The 23435-nt window shown below is 45.4% G+C and overlaps 1 protein-coding gene across 1 annotated transcript in view; it reads right to left on the reverse strand.

The window, feature by feature from the left end:
- The window catches only part of ZNF385D (zinc finger protein 385D), a 538924-nt gene extending 516560 nt beyond the window's left edge, over positions 1-22364 (reverse strand). Inside the window, exon 1 of the mRNA XM_029070585.2 lies at positions 22258-22364. Within this exon, the coding sequence (XP_028926418.1) occupies positions 22258-22357 (100 nt within the window). The 5' untranslated portion in view covers positions 22358-22364. The remainder of the gene's footprint in view (positions 1-22257) is intronic.
- Positions 22365-23435: the final 1071 nt, after the last annotated feature.

The raw sequence follows: 23435 nt of genomic DNA on the forward strand, positions 1-23435 counted from the left end.
GCCCATTAATGAATCTAAAATTTTGCCTCAAAATATCCCCATTTTCAGAAAGGGGATAGCCACTACATCTATCATTTAGAGCTTAAACAATCAATCGATGTTGTTTCAGTGTTTACTGTGTGCAAAGCACTGTACTAAATGCTTGGGAGAGTACAGTAGAGTTGATAAGATACGGTCCCTGATCACAATGAATACTGTTTTTAAATTGGTGTCTGGGGTTGTGGTTAAGGCTAACTGTGAATGCCAATGAATAAGAATGTGAGCCCCACATAGTACAACCTGATTACCTTGTACCTACCCCAGTGCTTAGAACAGTGCTTGGCACACAGTAAGCACTTAACAAATGCTTTCATTATTATTTATTTTTAATTGCCTATCATTTGCATATAAGGATTCTCCCTTTCCATTCATTCATTTGTATTTATTGAGCGCTTTAGCAGAGCACTGTACTAAGTGCTTGGACTGTACAATTCGGCAACAGATAGAGACAATCCCTACCCAACAACGGGCTCATAGTCTAAACAGGGGAAGCAGACAACAAAACAAAACAAGTAGTCAATATCATCAAGATAAAGAGAATCATAGATATATGCACATCATTAACAAAACAGAGTAATAAATAATATATACAAATAGGCACAAGTGCTGTGGGGAAGGGACGGCGAAGAGCAGAGGGAGAGAGCAGGGGGAATGGGGAGGAGGAGGAGCAGAAGGAAAAGGAGGGCTCAGTTTGGGAAAGCCTCCTGGAGAAGGTGAGCTCTTAGTAGGGCTTTGAAGAGGGGAAGAGAGTTAGTTTGGCAGATGTGAGGAGGGAGGGCATTCCAGGACAGTTGTAGGACATGGGCCGGGGTCGACGGCGGGACAGGCAAGAACGAGGCACAGTGAGGAGGTTAGCAGCAGAGGAGCACATTGTACGGGGAGGGCTATAAAAGGAGATTAAATGGAGGTGAAGTAGGAGGGGGAAAGGTGATGGAGAGCTTTGAAGCCGAGAGTGAGGAGTTTTTGTTTCATGCAGAGGTTCATAGGCAACCACTGGAGGTTTTTAAGAAGGGGAGTGACATGTCTAGAGCGTTTCTTTAGAAAGATAATCTGGGCAGCGGAATGAAGAATAGACTGGAGCAGGGAGAGACAGGAGGGTGGGAGATCAGAGAGGAGGCTAACACAATAATCCAGTAGGGATGTTATGAGAGCTTGTACCAGCAAGATAGCAGTTTGGATGGAGAGGACAGGGCAGATCTTGGCTATGTTTTGAAGGTGAGACTGGCAAGTTTTGGTGACGGATTGGATGTGTGGAGTGAATGAGAGAGCAGAGTCAAGGATGACATAGGAAGGACGGTAGTGCCGTCCACAGTGGCAGGGAAGTCAGAGAGAAGACAGGATTTGGGAAGGAAGATAAGGAGCTCAGTCTTGGACATGCTGAGTTTTCGGTGGCGGGCAGACATCCAGGTGGAGATGTCCTGAAGGTAGGAGGAAATACGTGCCTGGAGGGAGGGTGAGAGAACAGAGGAGGAGATGTAGATTTGGGTGTCATCCCATGAAGTAGAGGTCATGGTTTGTGATAAGTCACATTTTCCCCATGAGCACCTCACTTCAAGCAGCCAGGGGGTGGTTAGGTGTGTATTTCTCTGGACAACTTCCACAGTAGCAGACACACCTGTTCCATCATTTCCTGGTCATACCATGAATGTGGCTTCACATCCACCATATTTTTCACTCTAGAACAGGGCTTAGAAACCCATAGCTCAGAAGGTAGATGTGGTTCTCCTTGGAATGAGATGCATCTCTCGAGTGTGGCTTACCACCCAAGGATTCGGATCATGAGGGCTAACACAATTTGCCTCACCGCCACATCAAAAAGCTCCATAAGAAGTTGACCAGGAAGGAGCTGGGCCAGCCCACCCCTCTGGGCCAGAAAGGGGCTGTGAAGGGACCTGAATGCCTCACACCAGATGGCAGAGCGAATCCAAGCTGCATTCCTCTCTCCCTACCCACCATGCGTGCCACCTGCATGACATGGGTTGGCCAAGTCGAACAGGGAAGTAATCTGCTCGAACCACAAATGTGCCAGGGCCAAGAGCAGCTATGCCCTAGGCTGGGTGCTCTGTATACCAATAGTAGCCGTGGGTGAGTTAAACACTGGACAGAAAAGAGCCAATCACATAGCAAGCACTTAAATATTATCCTCTAGACGCTCACCTCCTTGTAGGCAGGGATCACATCTATTAATTCTATTGTATGTTTTTTTTTTCTCCCAAGCATTTAGTACAAGGGTCTGCACAAAGCGAGTGATTAAAAAACACTACTGATTGACAGCATCGGTCCCATTTACTAGAGGAAAAATTGTGTATTAGGGAGAGGGAGGAGAGGGGAGTATCCAGAATGGGCATTGTAAATCGCTGGATAATGTGTCTTTACTGTAATCAACATTCTAAACAACCAAGTAATCACACTGCTTTTTTTAAAAGATCAGATGCAAATTTAAATGAATCACAATAGCACTAGCTCATTATTCCATGTCAGATCTTTGTATCAAGATATACTTTCCTTTTCAAAGTTAGACCAATTGTAGTCCTCCAAGTGGAACCAGGTTTTCCTAGAAAACCACTGATAATTAAGGTTTTGACATTAGAGAATGACACCTGAAGTACACATACCATTCACAAAATTAAGCGAACCAACTTCAGAGTTTTTTTTTTTTTTTGCCTCAGAGCTTTACAATTGTAACTTGTATTGAAATAATTCCTATGCTTTGCTGAATTTTAAAAGGGTAAAAGCTTTCTCTTTGTTGTAATAAAAAGGGATATTACAATCCCTCCAATTTAAGGATTCCATGCAAAAACTAATATACCGATGACAAGGCTCAGTACCAAGCAGTACCAGTAAATTCAGCGCATAGGCATGCTGTTCAGCAATCTTCCTACAATTTAAAATGAGGCTACTTGATTGAACCCAGCGACTCTTCACCGAGGTAAGCAAGCAATATTTTGGACTGCAACATTTGAAGGACACTGACAATACATCTCTAGAATCTACTTTCAACTCAAAAACAGTCATTCAGATAAAACAGTTCAGTCTTCACCTTCAGTCTACATAAGGACCTTGATGTCCAGAAGCTAGTTATAGAACACCAAGACCTCAGTTAGCTATTGTCATGTACAAGACCAAACATATGTGCAGGGTGGGTCAACAGGGAGCCAAGAGGCATCAGAAAGGATCCAAGTCTTGGCAAGCCAGCCAAGTGCAGCTAAGAGTCAAGAGGTGAACCACAAAGTAGTTTAGTGGGGCAGTAGGAGTAATAGTGTTTTCTCAGTGCTTACTGTGTTCAGATCACTGTACTAGGCACAAAGAAAGAATGTTCAGGTGGTAGAGCTGGGATGTCACAGGAGACCAGTTCTGGAGAAACCAGGAATCTGTGGGAAAGTCAGGAATGTGGTGGAAGATAGCCGGGCCTGGAGAAGTCAAGAAATAGAGGCCAGCCATTGACAACGACAAAGGGCCGATCCCAATGGCTTTTCCAAGACTCTTCTATATATTAATAAGAAAAAAAAATCACTCTTCTGAATGAGTCAGTATTCTGTAAACTGGCCGAATTCTTTTTAATTGAAACACAATCCAAGCTTGGGATTTGTTTCTTGGTGACTGTGAGAATGAGGGGAGGTGGAACAACAGGAACACAACATTCACTCATTCATTCGTTCAATCGTATTTCTGAGCATTTACTGTGTGCTGAGCACTGTACTAAGCACTTGAAAAGTATGATTCAGCAACCAATAGAAACAATCTCTACCCAACAACAGCCTCACAGTCTAGAAGTGGGGAGACAGACAAGAAAACAAAGCAAAACAAGTAATCTACATCAATATCATCAAGATAGAATCATAGATATATACACATCATTAACAAAATAGAGTAATAAATAATATATACAAATATGCACAAGTGCTGTGGGGAAGGGAAGGGGGAAGAGCAGAGGAAGGAAGTAGGGGGTATGGGGAGGAGAGGAGTAGCAGAGAAAAAGGGGGGAAAGTCTAAGAAGGCCTCCTGGACGAGGTGAGTTTTCAGGAGGGCTTTGAAGGGGGGAAATGTGCTAGTTTGGTGAATGTGAGGAGGGAGGCATTCCAGACAAGAGGTAGGACATGGGCCAAGGGTCGATGGTGGGACAGGCGAGAACGAGGCACAGTGAGGAGCTTAGCAGCAGAAGAGTGGAGTGTGTGGGCTGAGCTGTAGAAGGAGATAAGGGAGGTGAGGTAGGAGGGGGCAAGGTGATGGAGGAGAGCTTTGAAGCCAATAGTGAGGAGTTTTTGCTTGATACCAGTTTAGCCAGTACAGTCTCCATTCCAGGTTATTTGTATACCATCCCAAAATTGAGTATTCCAAAAAATCAAAACCCTCTTGTGCCCCAGACGTATCTGAGATTTTTCTATGGTAAGCCAAAAATATAAAAGACTCCATTAAGAAACTCTGTAATGGTTAGTTTCAACTCGAATTGTGCATTCAAGTGTCCAAAAATAACATCCTCCTTAGCAAAATACGGAGACTTGAAAATGTACCTGATTATCTACTTATCTGGGCAACTGACACAAAGTCTACCTAAAATCCTACTTGTGTACTTCAAATCCGAGCCCCTTTTTAAGTTTCAAGAAATAGCATAAGTAGGATAAAATGGAGAACTCTGGAGCTAAAAGGAATTGGAGAAACAAGAGTACATATTGTGGCAAACATCAAATCATCTTGGAAGAAAAGTTTTTAAGGATCACATCCCCAGTTACTTGAGATTCACTGGGAGAATGGTATGACAGTCAGGACAGCATGATTATCCGATCAGAAAAGACCCCCTGTTAGGAGTTACTTCTGAAAGGTCTTTCCTAATTTCTTAAAATGAAAACAACATGTACCTCTGAGAGGTGAATAACAAGATTATGGTTATAATAACAAGAAATTAACTTTTTGTAGAAAAATCAATGATTAAATTGAGGTCAGAACTGCCTCAGAGTAAATTGAAGGATACTCAAAATCAAGCCAGAGCAGAATGAGAGTTTGAGGTTCTTTTCCCTTCCCTTTACAAAGTAAAAATCATGATGCCCCAAAAGAGAGAATCAATGGAATTCTCCTTTGTGATTCTAAGTGGGTCTTCCTTTTTGCCTCATGCTGACCAGATGTGTCATTTTGCTTCCTCATCTAAGTTAGCACAGTACTCTCTTTACATGATGTCAAGAAAAGAATCATTCTACAGCACAATGGATATTTCAAGCTTTTTTTCCCCCCTCACAAAATATGCTAGGGAACTTGGCATTCTCCCAGACTGTAGCTATTTCAGGTTCCTAAACAGAGCTGGACAAAAAAGAGGTATTTTCTACCCAAACACATGAAAATCATTTTAAACACACCTCAAGTGACATCATAAACATGTAAAAACACACAGAGTTCATATCAGTCCTCCAAATTCTTGGGTCTTCCAACAGACTGCGATTCATTCATTTAGGATTTTGTAAATTTGCATTGTGTTTTAATGTTTCGTCACTCCTGATCTATCTGTCTCTAATCCCTCCTCCGTGCTTAAGCTTTTAGATTGTGAGCCCCAGAAGGGATAGGGACCATGCTTCTTTCCCACCTGGGTATTCTCTCCCAGTGCTTAATTCAGTGCTGTACACACAATAAGTACTTAAAAAATACTGTTACTATTAGAATGTTCTACCTCATTTTTCAAACTGTACTTCCCATGCTTTGGGGAATGCTACTGTGCAGATGTATCTGAGTTCTCACAGGAAATAAATATACCTACCAATCCAGACAACAGGGTTCAGAAGGCTGTAAAGATTATATATTTCAGGTAAGCCTGAAGACAAAGACATCTGTTGCAAACCCTGAGATCAGAAGGACTAGGGTGTAATGGCTGAAGCACTATTGGATTAAATTGCGCCAAAGTGAGCCTCACTTTGGCGAGGGGGAGGGAGCGTGCCCCACACATTCCCATGGGTGGTTGAAACTGCAAATCCCAGCAATGCATGGAGGAAACTGCATATGCACAGCAGTAAGCCCCTAACTGAGTCCTGGGGCATTTCCAGGTCAACATGGGTGTGAGGCTGGCTTGGCTACACCTGAAACACTGAAAAACGCTGAGGTCTGGAGTTCTGATTTGGGCGGGTCTGGCTCAAGCCAAGAGCCAGTAGGGGATTTCTGGTCATGGGAGGGAGCGATAACATATGACTAGGAAGAAGATGAGAAGACTGCTTTAAAAAGGACCAGAGAGACATTTTGAGGAAGTAGGAAGATGTAAAAATAACTAGTACAATTAAAATAAAACCATGCCAACTTCTAGTCCATTTATTTGGTTCTAAATATTGGTGGTACTACAATAGCACTGCCATCCAGAAACCGATTTGCTATGATGCGTTGGGCAGTATTTTCTCATTTAAAATCATGCTAGAAAAAGCAATCCACATCATTTAACTTTAGTGTTACTGAGAGGAAAATACCCATATTAAAAGAAACACTGAAGATCAATTCAACATACAAGATATATGACATTTTAGAACTCAAAGCATGCTAATACCATGATTTCTCACAATTAAGAAAAGCTTGAACTCTCAGGCTTTGTCCTTCCTACTGGATAATGACACTGTAAAATGTAGGACATACCTGCAAAGACGGAAGCATGATTAGCAGACCTTGTGGAAAGATTTATCCTGTACTATGTGACTGGAAGAGTACAATGCAATATGAATTGGTAGAAACATTCCCTGCACACGAGGAGCTTACAATCTGGAGGGAAAGACAGACATTAAAATAAATATATTACAGAAATGTTCCCACGGGCTGTGGGGCTGAGAGTGGAGTGAATATCAAGTGCTTAAAGAGTACAGATCCAAGTGCATAGGCGACGCAGGAGGGATTTGGCACAATTAAGATCTGTAAATGAAAATACTAATATGCACAAAACCATTTAAATACAATTTTGCCTGGAATCCCAATGCTTATTCTATTATGCAATTATTTGATCAACTTATGATTCCATTTTATGAAGTATGTTTTAATATTTACATTTCATTTTACTCCCAGGAGCTATATACCTAGAAAATGGCAGGCCATTTCCTCACATAAGCAAAGAAATACACAAAATTGTATCATAGCCTTGGGTTGAACAGCCCATAATGTTACATGATAATGCATCAATTTGACAATATGTTGAGAGCCAAAGAGCCTGATAGCAAAACTGCTATTTTCTTTTCCTTTCCCTGCCCCCCTACAAGGAAAGAATATTCATTGTATTCTCAAGTACCCGTCCAGCAAAGACCCAGGCAAAGGATGGAAAATACTGATTAGATATTTTCCCGCAATGTGGACTCATATGGACCAAGGCCTTCAGAGATATCATGGGACTCCACATTCCTAGTTTCCTACCTGGTCAAGGTCAAATTTATTTTGGAGGTAAAGGGAAACACATTTAGAAATGAACACATGGCCAATTTATTTCCTTCTCATTGAGTGATGTTTCCTAATAAAATAGTATCCTTAGTTATTGCATTGGACACAAATTACCTTGGGCTTAGAACTGACAAATTTCCATTAAATGGAGTTAAGTTTTCAATACAATTCAGTTAATAGTCCACTAGACTGTAATCTTCTTGTGAGCAGGGAATTTGTCTGTTTACTGTTATACTGTACTCTCCCAAGTTCTTAGTACAGTAATAATAATGTTGGTATTTGCTTACTATGTGCAGAGCACTGTTCTAAGCGCTGGGGTAGATAAGGGTAATGAGCTTGTCCCACGTGAGGCTCACAGTCTTAATCCCCATTTTACAGATGAGGGAACTGAGGCACAGAGAAGTTAAGTGACTTTCCCACAGTCACACGGCTGACAAGTCAAACCCATGACCTCTGACTTCCAAACCCGTGCTCTTTCCCCTGAGCCACGCTGCTTCTCACAGTACTCTGTAGATAGTAAGCACTTAATAAATGCGATAAAATTGAATGAATAAATATGGGGTACACTTATGTAATTTAAAACAATAGATTCTGTTTTATTTTAAGGGAAATGCAAAGAACATAGATAAATTCCTAGATAGTCAAGGAATATTTCAACTGGGGGCAGGGGGAACAAAGGTAGGGAAGGGGGAGCAGTGACAGGACCCAAGGATAGGCAGCCAGAAAAATTAGGCCCGGAAAAGCGTTGGTGATTGAAGTAAGGCAGGTGGGCCAGAGTCTGGGGGAAGCCCAGGTCTGCAGGCCTCTCTCCAGCCTGCCCTGGCTGCATCTCTTTCTGGTGCCCTTATCAACACTTCTCCCCAAATCTTCCTCTGCTTGTTCTTAGGGAGAGCAGAAGAGATTTTTGCATGGTCAGAAAATCCTGACCTATGAAAATGTTTCTGACAGTCAACATCCTTGCTACGTTACAGTTGAAAATTTCAACGTTTTACAATTTTGAACTATTTAAATGAGCCCTCTAATGACTGGAATTACAGATAATCTATACCAGGCCTAGTTTAATCTAAAAAAAGTGGTACAGTCATCTAGTGCTACATCTAATAGATAAACCAAAGGTTCATCCAAATTTTCAATTATCAGAACTGAATCAAGTTCATCAACTTTGTTCCCTTCCAAGTGTTTAGCACAGTATTCTGCAGCATAAGTGTTCAATAAAATACTATTGATTGATTCCCATCACCCTCCTCCATTGGAGTTTTCTACAATGAGTCTGGGCTTTTTCTTTCATTCAACTGCACTTATTGAGTACTTACTGTGCACAGAGCACTGTACTAAGCACTTGGGAAAGTATAATAAAACAATAAGCAGACACATTCTCTGCCCACAATGAGCTTAGTCATTTGAGGTTGCGTTTACTGCTATTCTCCAGTTAGACTTTCAATTGGTTCTGTGAAATAGACTATAAAGCAAAAGAACAATAAACAAACTACAGTTTAGCATAGGAAAACACATTAATGCTTTTCCAAAGTCTAAACCAAAACAAATATACTGAGAGACACGAATAAAAATCTCAATAGGTTGCCACGGTGTTCAGGTTAGCTGCAGCTGCTCTGGGTTTCCCACTGCCCCAGGGAGGAGGATGCAGAGCGTAGGTTCATGGTGGGATCTCAGGCAATGTAAGCAGCATGGTGAGCATGCAGCAGGCATGTCATGATTCTGAGCAGGAGCATCATTTGGAGGTGGGTTCGGTACAGTCCAGGGAACTTGCAGGAAGGAGTTTTACTAGGACATTTGCAGGTTCAAGGATGCAGGGGGAACAATCAAATGCCTTGATTAAACTTAGGTGCAGAGCACTGTATGGAACACTTGGGAGAGTACAATACAACAGAGCTGGTAGACAGGTGGCACCTTTCCAGCATGGCCCCTCAGCCACTGCCCATGGGGGGCCACTACCTGCCCCTGTGTCCAGAGTCGCTCACCAACTCCGATCCCATGCCCAGAATTGGGCCATTTCTAAGGTGGAAACACCACCAGCTGTTTGCCCTCTCTATTCTCCCTCCCGATCTTCCTCCAGCCCTACCACTCCATCTCCACCTTCAAAGTCCTCCTATATGCCCACTCTCTCCAAGAAATCTTCTCTGATTAACGCTGGATCCCTCTCATGCTGGAAGTCAACCAGAATGGGCTGGAATTCCATTCTGATAATGATTAAGACCCTAGAACAGCTGTAGCAGTAGGAAAGTCATTTCACCGCCAAGCTGGAGGCAGAAGTGGAAGACTTTTTGGTCAGCAGGGGAAGGTGTCCCTGCAATATGGGCCCAGGCTGGGCAGAGCTGCATCCCCTGATCCAGCTGTTTACCAAGGCCATATTTCAGTGAAAACTGTCTTTTTTTTTCCCCATCCCTCCAAGTCCCCCTAATTGTTATCCTTGCTCCTTAACTTGGTCTGCATACTGCGCACACAATATGCTTAAATAAATATCTTTTTAAAAAGGATCAGAAGGACCTGCAGGGTGTTGATGATGCTTTACATACAGCACAGTGTAAAGCTAACTAAGATCCTAGTAATATAAAGGCACTATGTAAATGTCAAAGAAAAAAAGCATTTCCTTAGTCTATAGGGAAATCCCTGGAACAATGAATTGCCTCCAGTGGTTGAATCATTTTGATGACCTTCACTCTCAATGGTTCATAAATACAACACCCTAACCTGCCTAATCTACATTTCTAGATCTAGATTCTCAGAAAAAAGCAGGCACCAGCCTTTCTGACAGTGACTATATCTAGATACTGCTGCTGTTCCCAGTGAAAAGGAATTAAATTTATGGTTTACTAACATGACAATTGTTAGGACCAGGATTACAAAGTTTCTAACTCGCTTGTCTTGAAGGTTAAGAAACCAATCCCCATTGTAATGGAGAACTGCCAATAAACTAAAATCTACATTAAAGTATTCCTAGAACAGAGAGTTTTGCTCTTTTGGGAGACATAGTCCATGAACTCGTGCTAGCAGAGCAACTTTTCAAAATTTAACTTAAAAAGGAGATCCAAAACCTTCCCTTTTTTAAAACCAACACAGAATCTTTAATATCCCCACCCCTGAAATAAACAGGGCTTTTCTGCTGATTTTAGGTTCAGGGTATTTTGTTTTTTTACATGCTAAATCCCTGCAACCTTGACTCATAGGAACAACACAGAGGTTCTAATCCCAAACAGTATTGCTATTATGGAGAAATACACCTTCTAAAAAGCCTCTGTAAAAACAACACACCAATGTGACTTCCAATAATTAAAAGTAATCACAATTTGAAATACTCTGCTTCATGATATCTAGACTATGCTTAATTTCTAATGAAAACGGTCCCGGGGTTCAAGCGATAATGTAGGCTTTTTTGTTTGATTTTTATATTTTGAATCTGTTCTGATTTGAATGTGTGGCAGTCCCTATCATACTGCCAATGCTACCAACGGCCAAAACCAGCAGCACTAGGAATACGAACTGCAATTCCAAAAGTGCCAGGAGCTGAGCCCTGGCAGACATTGGCAGAAATTAAGTTCTCTCTCTCAGATGTGGGGCAGATGTAAAGGACAGATTCAGTGTTCTTTATTTCAACTTCTTGGAAATGTAAGACAATCTCTGTAACGGGCAGAGCAGTACCTGGTGTCATCTCTACGCCTGTTCACAGTACGGAACACAAACCAAAGCAGGTTGTTCTAGCACAGGCTGTCTCACTGTGAGACCCTCTTTTCAGTTTGTGTTATTTATTATTCTAAACAACCAAAGTTCTTCTAAACTTGCTTACTATTTTGATTCTCATTTGATAAGCAGGTTGTGAAATAAAAATGCAACATAATGCATTCCCCAGAGCTTCTGATAAGCAAGATGATCACTGAATGGGCACAATTTAGTTCCAATCAAACTTTGAAAAAATTAAGAATTTTCTACTACATTTTTTAAAATTCTCCTTACCTGGAGGTTCTCTGCAATTATTCACCATTTCATACCATGGAAAGACAAATATTCCAATATTCAATTCAATTTACACCAAAGGAAAGTTTGTTGAATAAACAATATTAATGACCTTTAATATTAATGACTTTTAACATTAATTATCTGTTAAGCACTTACTATGTGCCCAGCTCTGCACTAAGCACTAGCAGATACAAGTTGATCAGGTCAGGCCCAATTCCCCATCCCTCAGAGGTATTCCTCACAGGGCTTACAATCTAAGTAGGAGAGAGAGCAGTTACTAAATCCCCACTTTACAGATGCGGCACCTGAGGCACAGAGAAGTTAAGTGGCTTGCCCAAGGCCATACAGCAGAGCTAGGATTAGAACCCAGGTCTTCTGACTCCCAGGCCTGTGCTCTTTTCACTAGACCTTGCTGCTTAGTCTTGTTATTTTAACCTTGGCATCCAACCCCAGTTCTCTGTTATTATTGTTTCTTGTTTTTACAAGTGGGAAAGAACCCCCAAACCTTTTCAAAGCACTTTTACTACTATCCTCATATCTAAATAACCGCTTACAGAGTGGGTAAGGGCACAGTAATATCTGGTTCTGATCAGGTCTGAGTGAGACTCCTTTTTGTGACCTTCAGACTCATCCATTCTCCCCACAGCCGTCGTGCAATACTGGGCAAATGTGGGTGGCTGGTTGTAAACCACCACCACTACTCCAAAAATAACTCAAGCTCATGTTCTGCTAGCGGTGGGACATATATTTGAGAAGCAGCGTGGCTCACTGGAAAGAGCCGGGGCTTTGGAGTCAGAGGTCATGGGTTCGAACCCCGGCTCTGCCACTTGTCAGCTGTGTGACTTTGGGCAAGTCACTTAACTTCTCGGTGCCTCAGTTCCCTCATCTGTAAAATGGGGATGAAGACTGTGAGCCCCACGTGGGACAACCTGATTCCCCTGTGTCTACCCCAGCGCTTAGAACAGTGCTCGGCACATAGTAAGCGCTTAATAAATACCAACATTATTATTATATATTTCCCTCCTTAACCATCGGTCTCTGAGTAATGGTTACCCGGGCGGCATGGGATCAGACAAGGCGCACTATTATACTGCAGTAAGGAAGAGTGCAAGAGAATCTTCCTCAATGACAAACGTACTCTTGGATGCAATCTTATTATCTTCCAATTGCTCAATCAATATCACTGACTGAAACTTTTGATCAGAGGAGAAGAATTCAGGGTCTAATGTACAGAGCAAAATTCTGGACTGCACAACTTGTGGAGCAGTGGTAGTTAACTTGGGATACCCTCGTGCCTAAGTTCCCTTCAACTCCCCCATCCTCTGGGTGCCTCTCCATGACTACTGTCAAATCCCTCTTTGTTCAAGGCTTTGCTAAAGCAAGGTGGAGGGGTGGCTTATTTTAATATTAATTTAATATTTTAAGACATTTATTTTAGTGTCTTTAAAATACTCTCATCTGCTTATATGCTCTGAACAGCTTATTTTGTGCCATTATGTTGGTTTCTTAGAAGATAAATTTATCATCTTCCTTTCAAGCATTATAATTAAGAAAAATTTAATTTATAGAAAATGTTTGATAGTTCTATTAAATAATAATGTTGGTATTTATTAAGCGCTTACTATGTGCCAAGCACTATTCTAAGTGCTGAATCTGACAGAAGGTAAACATCAATTATTTATTTAACAATATTTCCCCCTCATTAAAGATCTTAAATACCCTTACCTCTCAAATGTCCTTTGGGTCCCCTGCATAGTCTTAGATGACTCAAATCGAAAGTTGTAAACTAAACCCAACACTTTAAACTAACAATCTATAGCATCTATCCTTTCCCACTGGAATCTTAAAATTCTTAAACAAGGTTTGGCTTCCAACTGAAGGAGCCTGATATTACAGTCTAATCTTCTTTCTTTCTCTATGTTATGGAGGAGCAAAAAATATACTGCAGAGCACTGAGACCTTTATGATAATTGGAAAATTTAACATTTAAGAATATTTTCCCATTCATTTCATTATAGAGGTACTTATTCGCATCAGGGAAATATATCAAATTCATGTTAATTCATTCATTCATTCATTTCTGTGTACTGACCAATAGTCCCCAAATACGAGGGAATTAATTTAAAATAAAAAGAATGATTTATCATAAAGTTAACAGGGAGAAAAACTGTTTCAATGAGCAAAATTCAGTATAATGACAATTTTTATGTCTTTTCACAAGCTCTCCAAGCTTGTTCTTTAAAAGATTAACTACAGTAATCAATTTTGCCCTTCCACTATAAGCTTTTCAAAGGTTCTTAAGTGGCCACCTAACTATTTGCTTGATTTACACCACGAGAGTCTATTTATTCCAGTCCTCACAACCATACTTTGAGAGTCCTTATAATAAAGCCGACTACAAACCTCTATCTTAATTTTCAGCCTCTTGAATTATTTTAAATGGAAATTGCCAGTGCTTATCCAATAACAATTCATTTAAATCTATATTCCCTGGTAGACATTTGCTATCATTGAAAGATCTTAATCTTCTCAAAGGAATGTTTGCCCCCAACCTATCAAGCACGATCAAATAAAATAGACAGGAGACTTTTTCCTATAAAAAAAATGTCCTGAACTACTGACTCCCAGGCCTGAGCCTGCCTGTGAGCCTGAAAGAGTGATAAAGGTACAGAAAACATTTCAAGAATATTAACCCTGGAGCTCGGAGACAGGGATTCTGAACAGCTGCTCATAAAAAATGTAAAGGATTAAAAAATTCTACCACTAATTCAGGGCTGGCCAAACTACGGCTTCTCTTCGCTCGCTGAGCAGCTTACACTGAAAAGTGAGATAACATGTGCAGCCTAGTAGAAAAAGCGCAAGACGGGGAGTCAGGAAACCCAGGTTCTAGTCACGATTCCATCTCCTGCCTGTCGTGTGACCTAGAGCAAGTCATCTTATCACTCTGTGCTTTCGTTTCCTCATCTGTAAAATGTGGATAAAATTCCTGTCCTCCATCTGTCTTGGACTGTAATTCCCATATGGGACAAAGACTCTGCCAATTCAATTCTCTTGTATCACTCATTCATTCATTCATTCAACATATTTATTGAGCACTTGCTGTGTGCAGAGCATTGTACTAAGTACTTGGAAAGTATAATTCTGCAACAGATAGAGACAATCCCTACCCAACAACGGGCTCACAGTCTAGAAGGGGGAGACAGATAACAAAACAAGTAGACAGGCACCAATACCATCAAAATAGAATCATAGATATATGCACATCGTTAATAGATTAATAGAGTAATAAGTACGTACAAATATACATAAGTGCTGTGGGGAGGGGAAGGGGGTCGAGCAGAGCGACAGAGTAGGGACAATGGTGAGGGGAGAAGAAGGCGAGGGAAAGGGAGGGCTCAGTCTGGAAAGGCCTCCTGGAGGAAGTGAGCTCTCTGTAGGGCTCTAAAGAGGAGATGAGAGTTAGTTTGGCAGATGTGAGGAGGGAGGGCATTTCAGGTCAGTGGTAGGACGTGGGCCAGGGGTCGACGGAGGGACGGGCGAGAACGAGACCCAGTGAGGAGGTTAGCGGCGGCAGAGGAGCGGAGTGTACGGGGTGGGCTGTAGAAGGAGAGAAGGCAGGTGAGATAGAAGGGGGAAGGGTGATGGAGAGCTTTGAAGCCAAGAATGAGGAGATTTTCCTTCTTGCAAAGGTTGACGGGCAACCACTGGAGATTTTTGAGGAGGGAAGTGCCATGCCCAGAGCATTTCTGTAGAAAGATAATCCCGGGCAGCGGAGTGAAGTATAGACTGAAGCGGGGAGAGACAGGAGGATGGGAGATCAGAGAGCAGGCTGATACAGTAATCCAGTCAGGATATTATGAGAGATTGTACCAGCAAGGTAACAGTTTGGATGGAGAGCAACCCAGTCCTAAAAAAAAGTGCTAAATAAGTTTTTTAAATTTATTTTAAGGTCTGTCTCCCTCTCTAGACTGTAAGCTCTTGTGGCCAGGGAATGTGTCTGTTTATTATTATATTGTAATCTCCCAAGTGCTTACTACAGTGCTCTGCACACGGTAAGTGCTCGACAAATAAACTGGTTGATACCATCATTATCATTATTATTATTTATTACTCTGCAACAGCAATGAGTTAGGGTGTGCCACTGCTCCGGCCCTTTCTGCAACAGTTCCCTGGTGAGTCCAGGTGGGAAAGGGATGTAAAGCCCGGATTCAGCACCAGGATCACAAGTCCACATCCACTTAGCTACTCACACCACCCCCTGCCACCCCATCACCCTATTTATGCCCACTCCGGTTAAAGAATATAGGAATATTTTTGGATCTGCCGCTCTGGGCCATATTATGTTTTTAGTTTGTTAGTTCTTCAGTTCATGGAAAGCAGCATGGCCCCGTGAAAGAGCATGGGGCTGGGAGTCAGAGGACCTGGGTTCCAATTCCGGTTCCACCACTCATCTGCTGGGTTAATGAAGAAGTCACAACTTCTCTGTGCCTCAATTAGGGGATTAAGATTGTGAGCCATTTGTGGGACACGCACTGTATCCATATCCAGCATTTACAACCATGTAAGACACAGAGTAGACCCTTCAAAAATACCATTAATAGAAAGGAATATAGGAATTTGGGTATCTGTATCTCTTGGTCATATGTTTTTGCTTAGCAACTCCTCAGTTTGTAAGGCTTGGCCTCCTCTGCACAAATACCTTCCTAGCCTAGATGCTTGCTGTCCTACTGGGAAAGCGTAGAAAATGCTCTGCACACAAAAGTGTTCAGTAAATACCATTGATGATGACAGGAGGTTTAGGCCAGTCTAAGGTCCAGTTAAGATCCTTTCCAACTCCCCTTCCCCCAGTACTGCCCAGTGAGAGAGGGGAAGTAGAAGCTGCAACACAGGACAACCAGCAGTGGAAAGGCACAGGTCAGCTAGGCTCTCCTTTCCCAAGCTCTGGAAGGGAGACTGGGCTCAAGGAGAAATGTCTGTCCATCATTTCAGCCACTTTTGTGCTCCCAAGAGGCCAACGGGGACCAAGAGGCAACTAGAGGATGACTGTGGAAGGCAAGCAGCAAGACAGGTGGAGGGAGCAGGAAGGAGAATTGGAGCAAAGAGAAGACTAACCTTTTAAGGGCTGCTGCAGTTAGATATTATTTTTTCATTTGTTAAGCCCTTACTATGTGCCAAGCACTGTTCTAAGTACTGGGGGGCATACAAGGTACTCAGGTTGCTCCACTTGGGGCTCACAGTCTTAATCTCCATTTTACAGATGAGGTAACTGAGGCACGGAGAAGTTAAGTGACTTGCCCAAAGACACACAGCTGGGGTAGATACAAGCTAATCAGGTTGGACACAGGCCATGTAACACATGGGGCTCGCATTGATAATCCCCATTTTACAGATGAGGTTACTGAGACCCAGAAACATTTAAGTGACTTGCCCACGGTCACGCAGCAGACAAGTGACAGAGCCGGAATTAGAACCCAGGTCCTTCTGACCCCCAGGCCCATGCTCTATCCACTAGGCGATGCTGCTTCCCCATATTCTCAGGATGCTGCATTACAGCACTTTTATATCATTATTAAATCTCTGCCTGTTCAGCAATGTATCACTGCCAGTGGGCAAAATCTATTTTAAAAATATACTTGGTCAACCATACCAAGGAAATAATACTTAAGTTTATGTTTCATTAAATAGGGAAGTTTCTCCCAACAAATATACGCCAAGACAGAGCAGAAGATGGAGCAATACCTATCAGTCTAATGATGCACAGAAGTGCTAGTTTTGCCTCAAGAGACTATGAAGATGCCAAGAAAATGAGATAAAAATGGTAAAAACCTCCTTAACATCCCAAAGACTTCCCATTTCTGAAAGTTACTCCTTCTGCGGTGGAACTATTACTGCCCCAAAGGACTGATGCAAATTTGATCATTCTTCTCCTAGAAACTTCAAAACTGCTTCTTAAAACAGTTTATTGCCAAAACAAGCACAGTTATGATTTTACATAAAAATGAGAGATTTATCTGATTTACGCCTCTCACCCCTAATTTTTCAATTTCCAAAATAAAAGTAAGTGGTTAGTTTACACAAAGGTTAACAAATACACTTAAGAAATTCAAAGAGCAAATACTTTGGAAGTTGGGGACTGCCAAAAATAAAAGGTGAGGGTTAGTTAGGAAATACATTTAAGGTATAAAAGAAAAAGTCAGCCTTGGTTTAGACCTGGCCATCCAGCTGAAGATGCTATTGTGCAAGAAATGCTTCTCTTTGTTTATACGACAAAGATTCATCATTATTGAACTTTTTACAAACCTTGAAAATAACACACACCAGGGGGAGTAATTGTTTTGAAAAACGCTGAAAATTATATTAAAAAGAGAATTGCAAAAATGAACTTGGTGGCACTTCCTCCTGTCGAAACTCAATTATAATCAATGACTTGGTGATAGGAAGATCATCATCATCTGAATCTAAACAGACACCATGTTGCTAAACAAATCAGACCTTTCCACCAATCAGGTTTAAACACTTTTTCAAAACACCATTCTATAGATCTGAGACGAGCCCAGTAACGATAGGAAGTCGTTCACCTGGGGAGGATTCAATCTTTTTTGGGGGGTGTAGCCCATCCTATTGAATGAGAATTACAATTCTAGAAATCTACGCCTTCCGAGTCAACGTACCACATCTAGGCCTGACCTCTTTCATCTCCCGAGGCACTACGACCTGCCAATCGTGGTAATTATATGTTTATCATTTTAAGACCGTTCATAAAAGCCAAGCGGGTGACCATTCATGGTCAGCCTATACTTAACTCACGGGGTGGAGGCTCAAAGTTAGTTCCTGCACAACAACTGGGAGCCAAGGGAAGGATGAATTTTCAAACTCCAACCTCACTGAACGACATAATTTCAAGTGGCCCGTTGAGACACCAATGTAGATCAAAGGGTGGCCTGAAATCCAACCGGGGATGAATCGATGGGGGGAGGGAGTTGGAAATGATAAATGTTAAATCTAAATAGGTACACCTTCGGCCCGGGCCGTCGACCAAGAAAGGAGGGGAAGCAATCGGTCGGGCTCCAGCATCACCTGCCACCTCCGAGGTCGATGTCTGCAAACAACCCCTCCCCGAGGCTCCAGGGCAACTCCCCTTCCTTCGGGATGGGCCAGGTTTGCCCCTGCAAACGCGGCCGAGGTGCAGACGTCCTCCGTGTACCTTCCGTGCGCCCTCCGTGTACCCCATGTGCAACCTTCGTGCAGCCCCCGTGTACAACTTTCGTGCACTCCCCGTGGGCATCCTCGGTGCAGCCCCCGTGTACCCGGTGTGCAACCTCCGTGCAGCCCCCGTGTACCCGGTGTGCAACCTCCGTGCACCCCCCCCCCTCCCTCCCCGTATACCCTCAGTGTACGGCGTGGCTTAGTGGAAAGAGCCCGGCCTTAGGAGTCAGAGGTCGTGGGTTCTAATCGCGCCCCCGCCCCCTCGTCAGCTGTGTGACCTTAGGCAAGTCACTTGCCTTCTCGGTGCCTCAGTTCCCTCATCTGTAAAACGGCGATGAAGACCGTGGGACCACCTGATGACCCCGTATCCACCCCAGCGCTTAGCAGAGTGCTCAGCACATAGTAAGCGATTAACAAATGCCAAAACGATGATTATTACCCTCCATGGATCCCGTGCACCTTCTGTTCACCCGGTGTGCAATCTTCTTGCACCGCCCCCGCCGTACACCCTCGGCGTAAATCGTGGTTTAGGGGAAAGAGCCCGGCCTTAGGAGGCAGAGGTCTTGGGTTCTAATCCCGCCCCCGCCCCTTGTCAGCTTGTCAGTCACTTGCCTTCTCGGTGCCTCAGTTCCCTCATCTGTAAAATGGGGATGAAGACCGTGAGCCCCCACATGGGACCACCTGATGACCCTGTATCTCCCCCAGCGCTTAGAACAGTGCTCAGCACGTAGTAAGTGATTAAGAAATACCAAAATGATGATGATGATCCTCCCTGGATCCCGTGCACCCTCTGTTCACCCCCTTACCCCGTACACCCGAGAAGCAGCGTGGCTCAGTGGAAAGAGCCCGGGCTTTGGAGTCAGAGGTCATGAGTTCAAATCCCGGTTCTGCCACTTGCCAGCTGTGTGACTGGGGGCAAGTCACTTCACTTCCTCTGTGCCTCCGTTCCCTCATCTGTAAAATGGGGATGAAGACTGTGAGCCCCACGTGGGACAACCTGATTCCCCTGTGCCTACCCCAGCGCTTAGAACAGTGCTCTGCACGTAGTAAGCGCTGAACAAATACCATCATTATTATTATTACACCCTCGGTGTCCGGCGTGGTTCAATGGAAAGAGCCCGGCCTTAGAAATCAGAGGTCGTGGGTTCTAATCCCGCCTCCGCCCCTTGTCAGCTGGGTGACCTTAGGCAAGTTACTTCGCTTCTCTGTGCCTCAGTTCCCTCACCTGTAAAACGGGGATTAACTGTGAGCCTCACGTGGGACCCCCTGATGACCCTGGATCTCCCCCAGCGCTTAGAACAGTGCTCTGCACGTAGTAAGCGCTTAACAAATACCAACATTATTATTACTTGCCTTCTCGGTGCCTCGGTTCCCTCATCTGCAAAATGGGGATGAAGACCGTGAGCCCCACGTGGGACAGACAACCTGACGACCCCGGATCTATCCGAGCGCTTAGAACAGTGCTCTGCACGTAGTAAGCGCTTAACAAATACCAACATTATCATTACTTGCCTTCTGGGTGCCTCAGTTCCCTCATCTGTAAAATGGGGATGAAGCCCATCAGCCCCCCCCCCCCAGGTGGGACCACCTGATGACCCCGAATCTCCCCCAGCGCTTAGAACAGTGCTCAGCACGTAGTAGGCGGTTAAGAAATACCAAAATAATGATGATTATCCTCCCTGGAACCCGTGCACCACCAGCCCCATACACCTTCGGTGTCCATCGTGGCTCAGTGGAAAGAGCCCGGGTTTAGGAGTCAGAGGCCTTGGGTTCTAATCCCGCCTCCGCCCCTTGTCAGCTGGGTGACCGGGGGTAAGTCACTTCTGCGGGCCTCAGTTCCCTCCTCTGGAAAATGGGGCTGAATAATAATAATAATAATGTTGGTATTTGCTAAGCGCTTCCTATGTGCCGAGCACTGTTCTAAGCGCTGGGGCAGTTCCAGGGTTCATCAGGCTGTCCCACGTGAGGCTCACAATCGAAATGCCCATTTTCCAGATGAGGTTACTGAGGCACAGAGAAGTGAAGTGACTTGCCCACAGTCACCCAGCTGACAGGTAATAATAATAATAACGTTGGTATTTGTTAAGCGCTTACTATGTGCAGAGCACTGTTCTAAGCGCCGGGGGAGATCCAGGGTCATCAGGATGTCCCACGTGAGGCTCACAGTTCATCCCCATTTTCCAGATGAGGTCACTGAGGCCCAGAGAAGTGACTTAATAATAATAACGTTGGCATTTATTAAGCGCTTCCTATGTGCCGAGCACTGTTCTAAGCGCTGGGGCTGATACAGGGTAACGAGGGGGTCCCACGTGAGGCTCACAGTCTTCATCCCCATTTTCCAGATGAGGGAACTGCGGCCCAGAGAATTCATTCATTCGGTAGTATTTATTGAGCGCTTACTATGTGCAGAGCACTGTACTAAGCGCTTGGAATGGACAAGTCGGCAACAGAAAGAGACAGTCCTTGCCCACTGATGGGCTTACAGTCTAAGCGGGGTTATGATACTAGGCATCTTATGCTCTTTCGATCATCAAAGGGACTGTCCAGGCAAAGACAGCATTCAGTGACTTGCCCAAAGTCCCACAGCTGGCAAGTGGCAGAGCCGGGATTCGAACCCCTGACCTCTGCCTCCAAGCCCGGGCTCGTTCCACTGAGCCCCGCGACTTGTGGGCCCACCGGAGGACCCCGCATCTACCCCAGGCGCTTAGAAGGGTGCTCGGCACGGAGTAAGCGGTGACGAGATACCCCAATTAGGATGCTTTTACCCTCCATGGATCCCGGGCGCCCTCCGTTCCCTCCGTGCCCGCCCTGTGCCAACGCTGTGCGCCGTCCGTGCCCCCGGAGGGGGAGGCACCTGCGGCGGAGGGACGGGGGGAGGAAAAAAGGGGGGAGAAGGGATGGGAGGCTTGGTTTTCCCCCGGGCCTGACACTTTCGGCGCCTTCTAGGCGGCGGGCCGGTCCTAAGGGCGATGCCGGGGCTCCGGGATGGTCCGTGCCCGGTGCCGAGGCTCCGGGATGGTCCTTGCCCGGTGCCGGGGCTCCGGGATGGTCCTTGCCCGGGACCGGGGCTCCGGGATGGTCCTTGCCCGGTGCCGGGGCTCCGGGCCGGTCCTGCGGGCGGTACCGGGGCTCCGGGATGGTCCGTGCCCGGTGCCGAGGCTCCGGGATGGTCCGTGCCCGGTGCCGAGGCTCCGGGATGGTCCTTGCCCGGTGCCGGGGCTCCGGGATGGTCCTTGCCCGGGGCCGGGGCTCCGGGCTGGTCCTTGCCCGGGGCCGGGGCTCCGGGCTGGTCCTTGCCCGGGGCCGGGGCTCCGGGCTGGTCCTTGCCCGGGGCCGGGGCTCCGGGCTGGTCCTTGCCCGGGGCCGGGGCTCCGGGATGGTCCTTGCCCGGTGCCGGGGCTCCGGGCTGGTCCTTGCCCGGGGCCGGGGCTCCGGGCTGGTCCTTGCCCGGGGCCGGGGCTCCGGGCTGGTCCTTGCCCGGGGCCGGGGCTCCGGGATGGTCCTTGCCCGGTACCGGGGCTCCGGGCCGGTCCTTGCCCGGTACCGGGGCTCCGGGCCGGTCCTTGCCCGGGGCTTGGGCTGTCGAGGGCATCGTCCGGACGGCGACCACCCACCCCCTGCCCTCCCCCCCTGCCCGCCGCGCTGGACACTCACCGGGCCGAAAAGGGGGCTTGTGTCCGGCCGGCGTCTTGGCCCTCCTTGGCGGGCTCTTCATCCTCCGGGAGGTGTGCGCCCTGCCCGCCGGCCCCGCCATGCCCGGGGGGCCCCGCCGCCTTTCCCGCCCACCGCCCACAAGTGCCCGCCTCCTCCTCCTCCTCCTCCTCCGAGCCCGGATCCTCGTGCAAATCCTGCGGCTCTCCCGGGCGCCCCGGGTCGGGACAGAAGGCGCGCACGTGGGCGACCAGGACCTCACCCTTCTCCCCTCCGTTCATTCAATCCTATTCATGGAGCGCTCACCGGCTGCAGAGCACTCTCCTAAGCGCTTGGAATATGCAGTTCGGCAACTCGTCCCTGCCCCGTTCATTCGATCCTATTTATTGAGCGCTCACTGGGTGCAGAACACTCTACTAAGCACTTGGTAGGTACAGTTTGGCAACACCTCCCTGCCCCATTCATTCATTCAATCGTATTAATTGAGCGCTTACTGGGTGCAGAACACTACTAAGCGCTTGGAATTTACAGTTTGGCAACACCTCCCTGCCCCATTCATTCATTCAATCGTATTTATTGAGCGCTTACTGGGCGCAGAACACTCTACTAAGCGCTTGGTAGGCACAGTTTGGCAACGCCTGCCTGCCCCTTTCATTCATTCAATCGTATTATTGAGCGTTTACTGGGTGCAGAACACTCTACTAAGCGCTTGGTAGGCACAGTTTGGCAACACATCCCTGCCCCATTCATTCATTCAATCGTATTTATTGAGTGCTTACTGGGTGCAGAACACGCTACTAGGAGCGTGGAATGTGCAGTTCGGCAACAAATCCCTGCCCTATTTATTCATTGAATTGTATTTATTGAGCGCTTACTGTGTGCAGAGCATTTTACTAAGCGCTTGGAATGTACAGTTCGGCAACTGAGACAATCCCTGCCCCATTCATTCATTCATTCATTCAATAGTATTTATTAATAATGTTGGTATTTGTTAAGCGCTTACTATGTGCCGAGCACTGTTCTAAGCGCTGGGGTAGACAAAGGGGAATCAGGTTGTCCCACGTGGGGCTCACAGTCTTAATCCCCATTTTACAGATGAGGGAACTGAGGCACAGAGAAGTTAAGTGACTCGCCCACAGTCACACAGCCGACAAGTGGCAGAGCTGGGATTTATTGAGCAT

Source organism: Ornithorhynchus anatinus, chromosome 8 (genome assembly GCF_004115215.2).
Source record: "Ornithorhynchus anatinus isolate Pmale09 chromosome 8, mOrnAna1.pri.v4, whole genome shotgun sequence".
NCBI classification, from domain to species: domain Eukaryota; kingdom Metazoa; phylum Chordata; class Mammalia; order Monotremata; family Ornithorhynchidae; genus Ornithorhynchus; species Ornithorhynchus anatinus.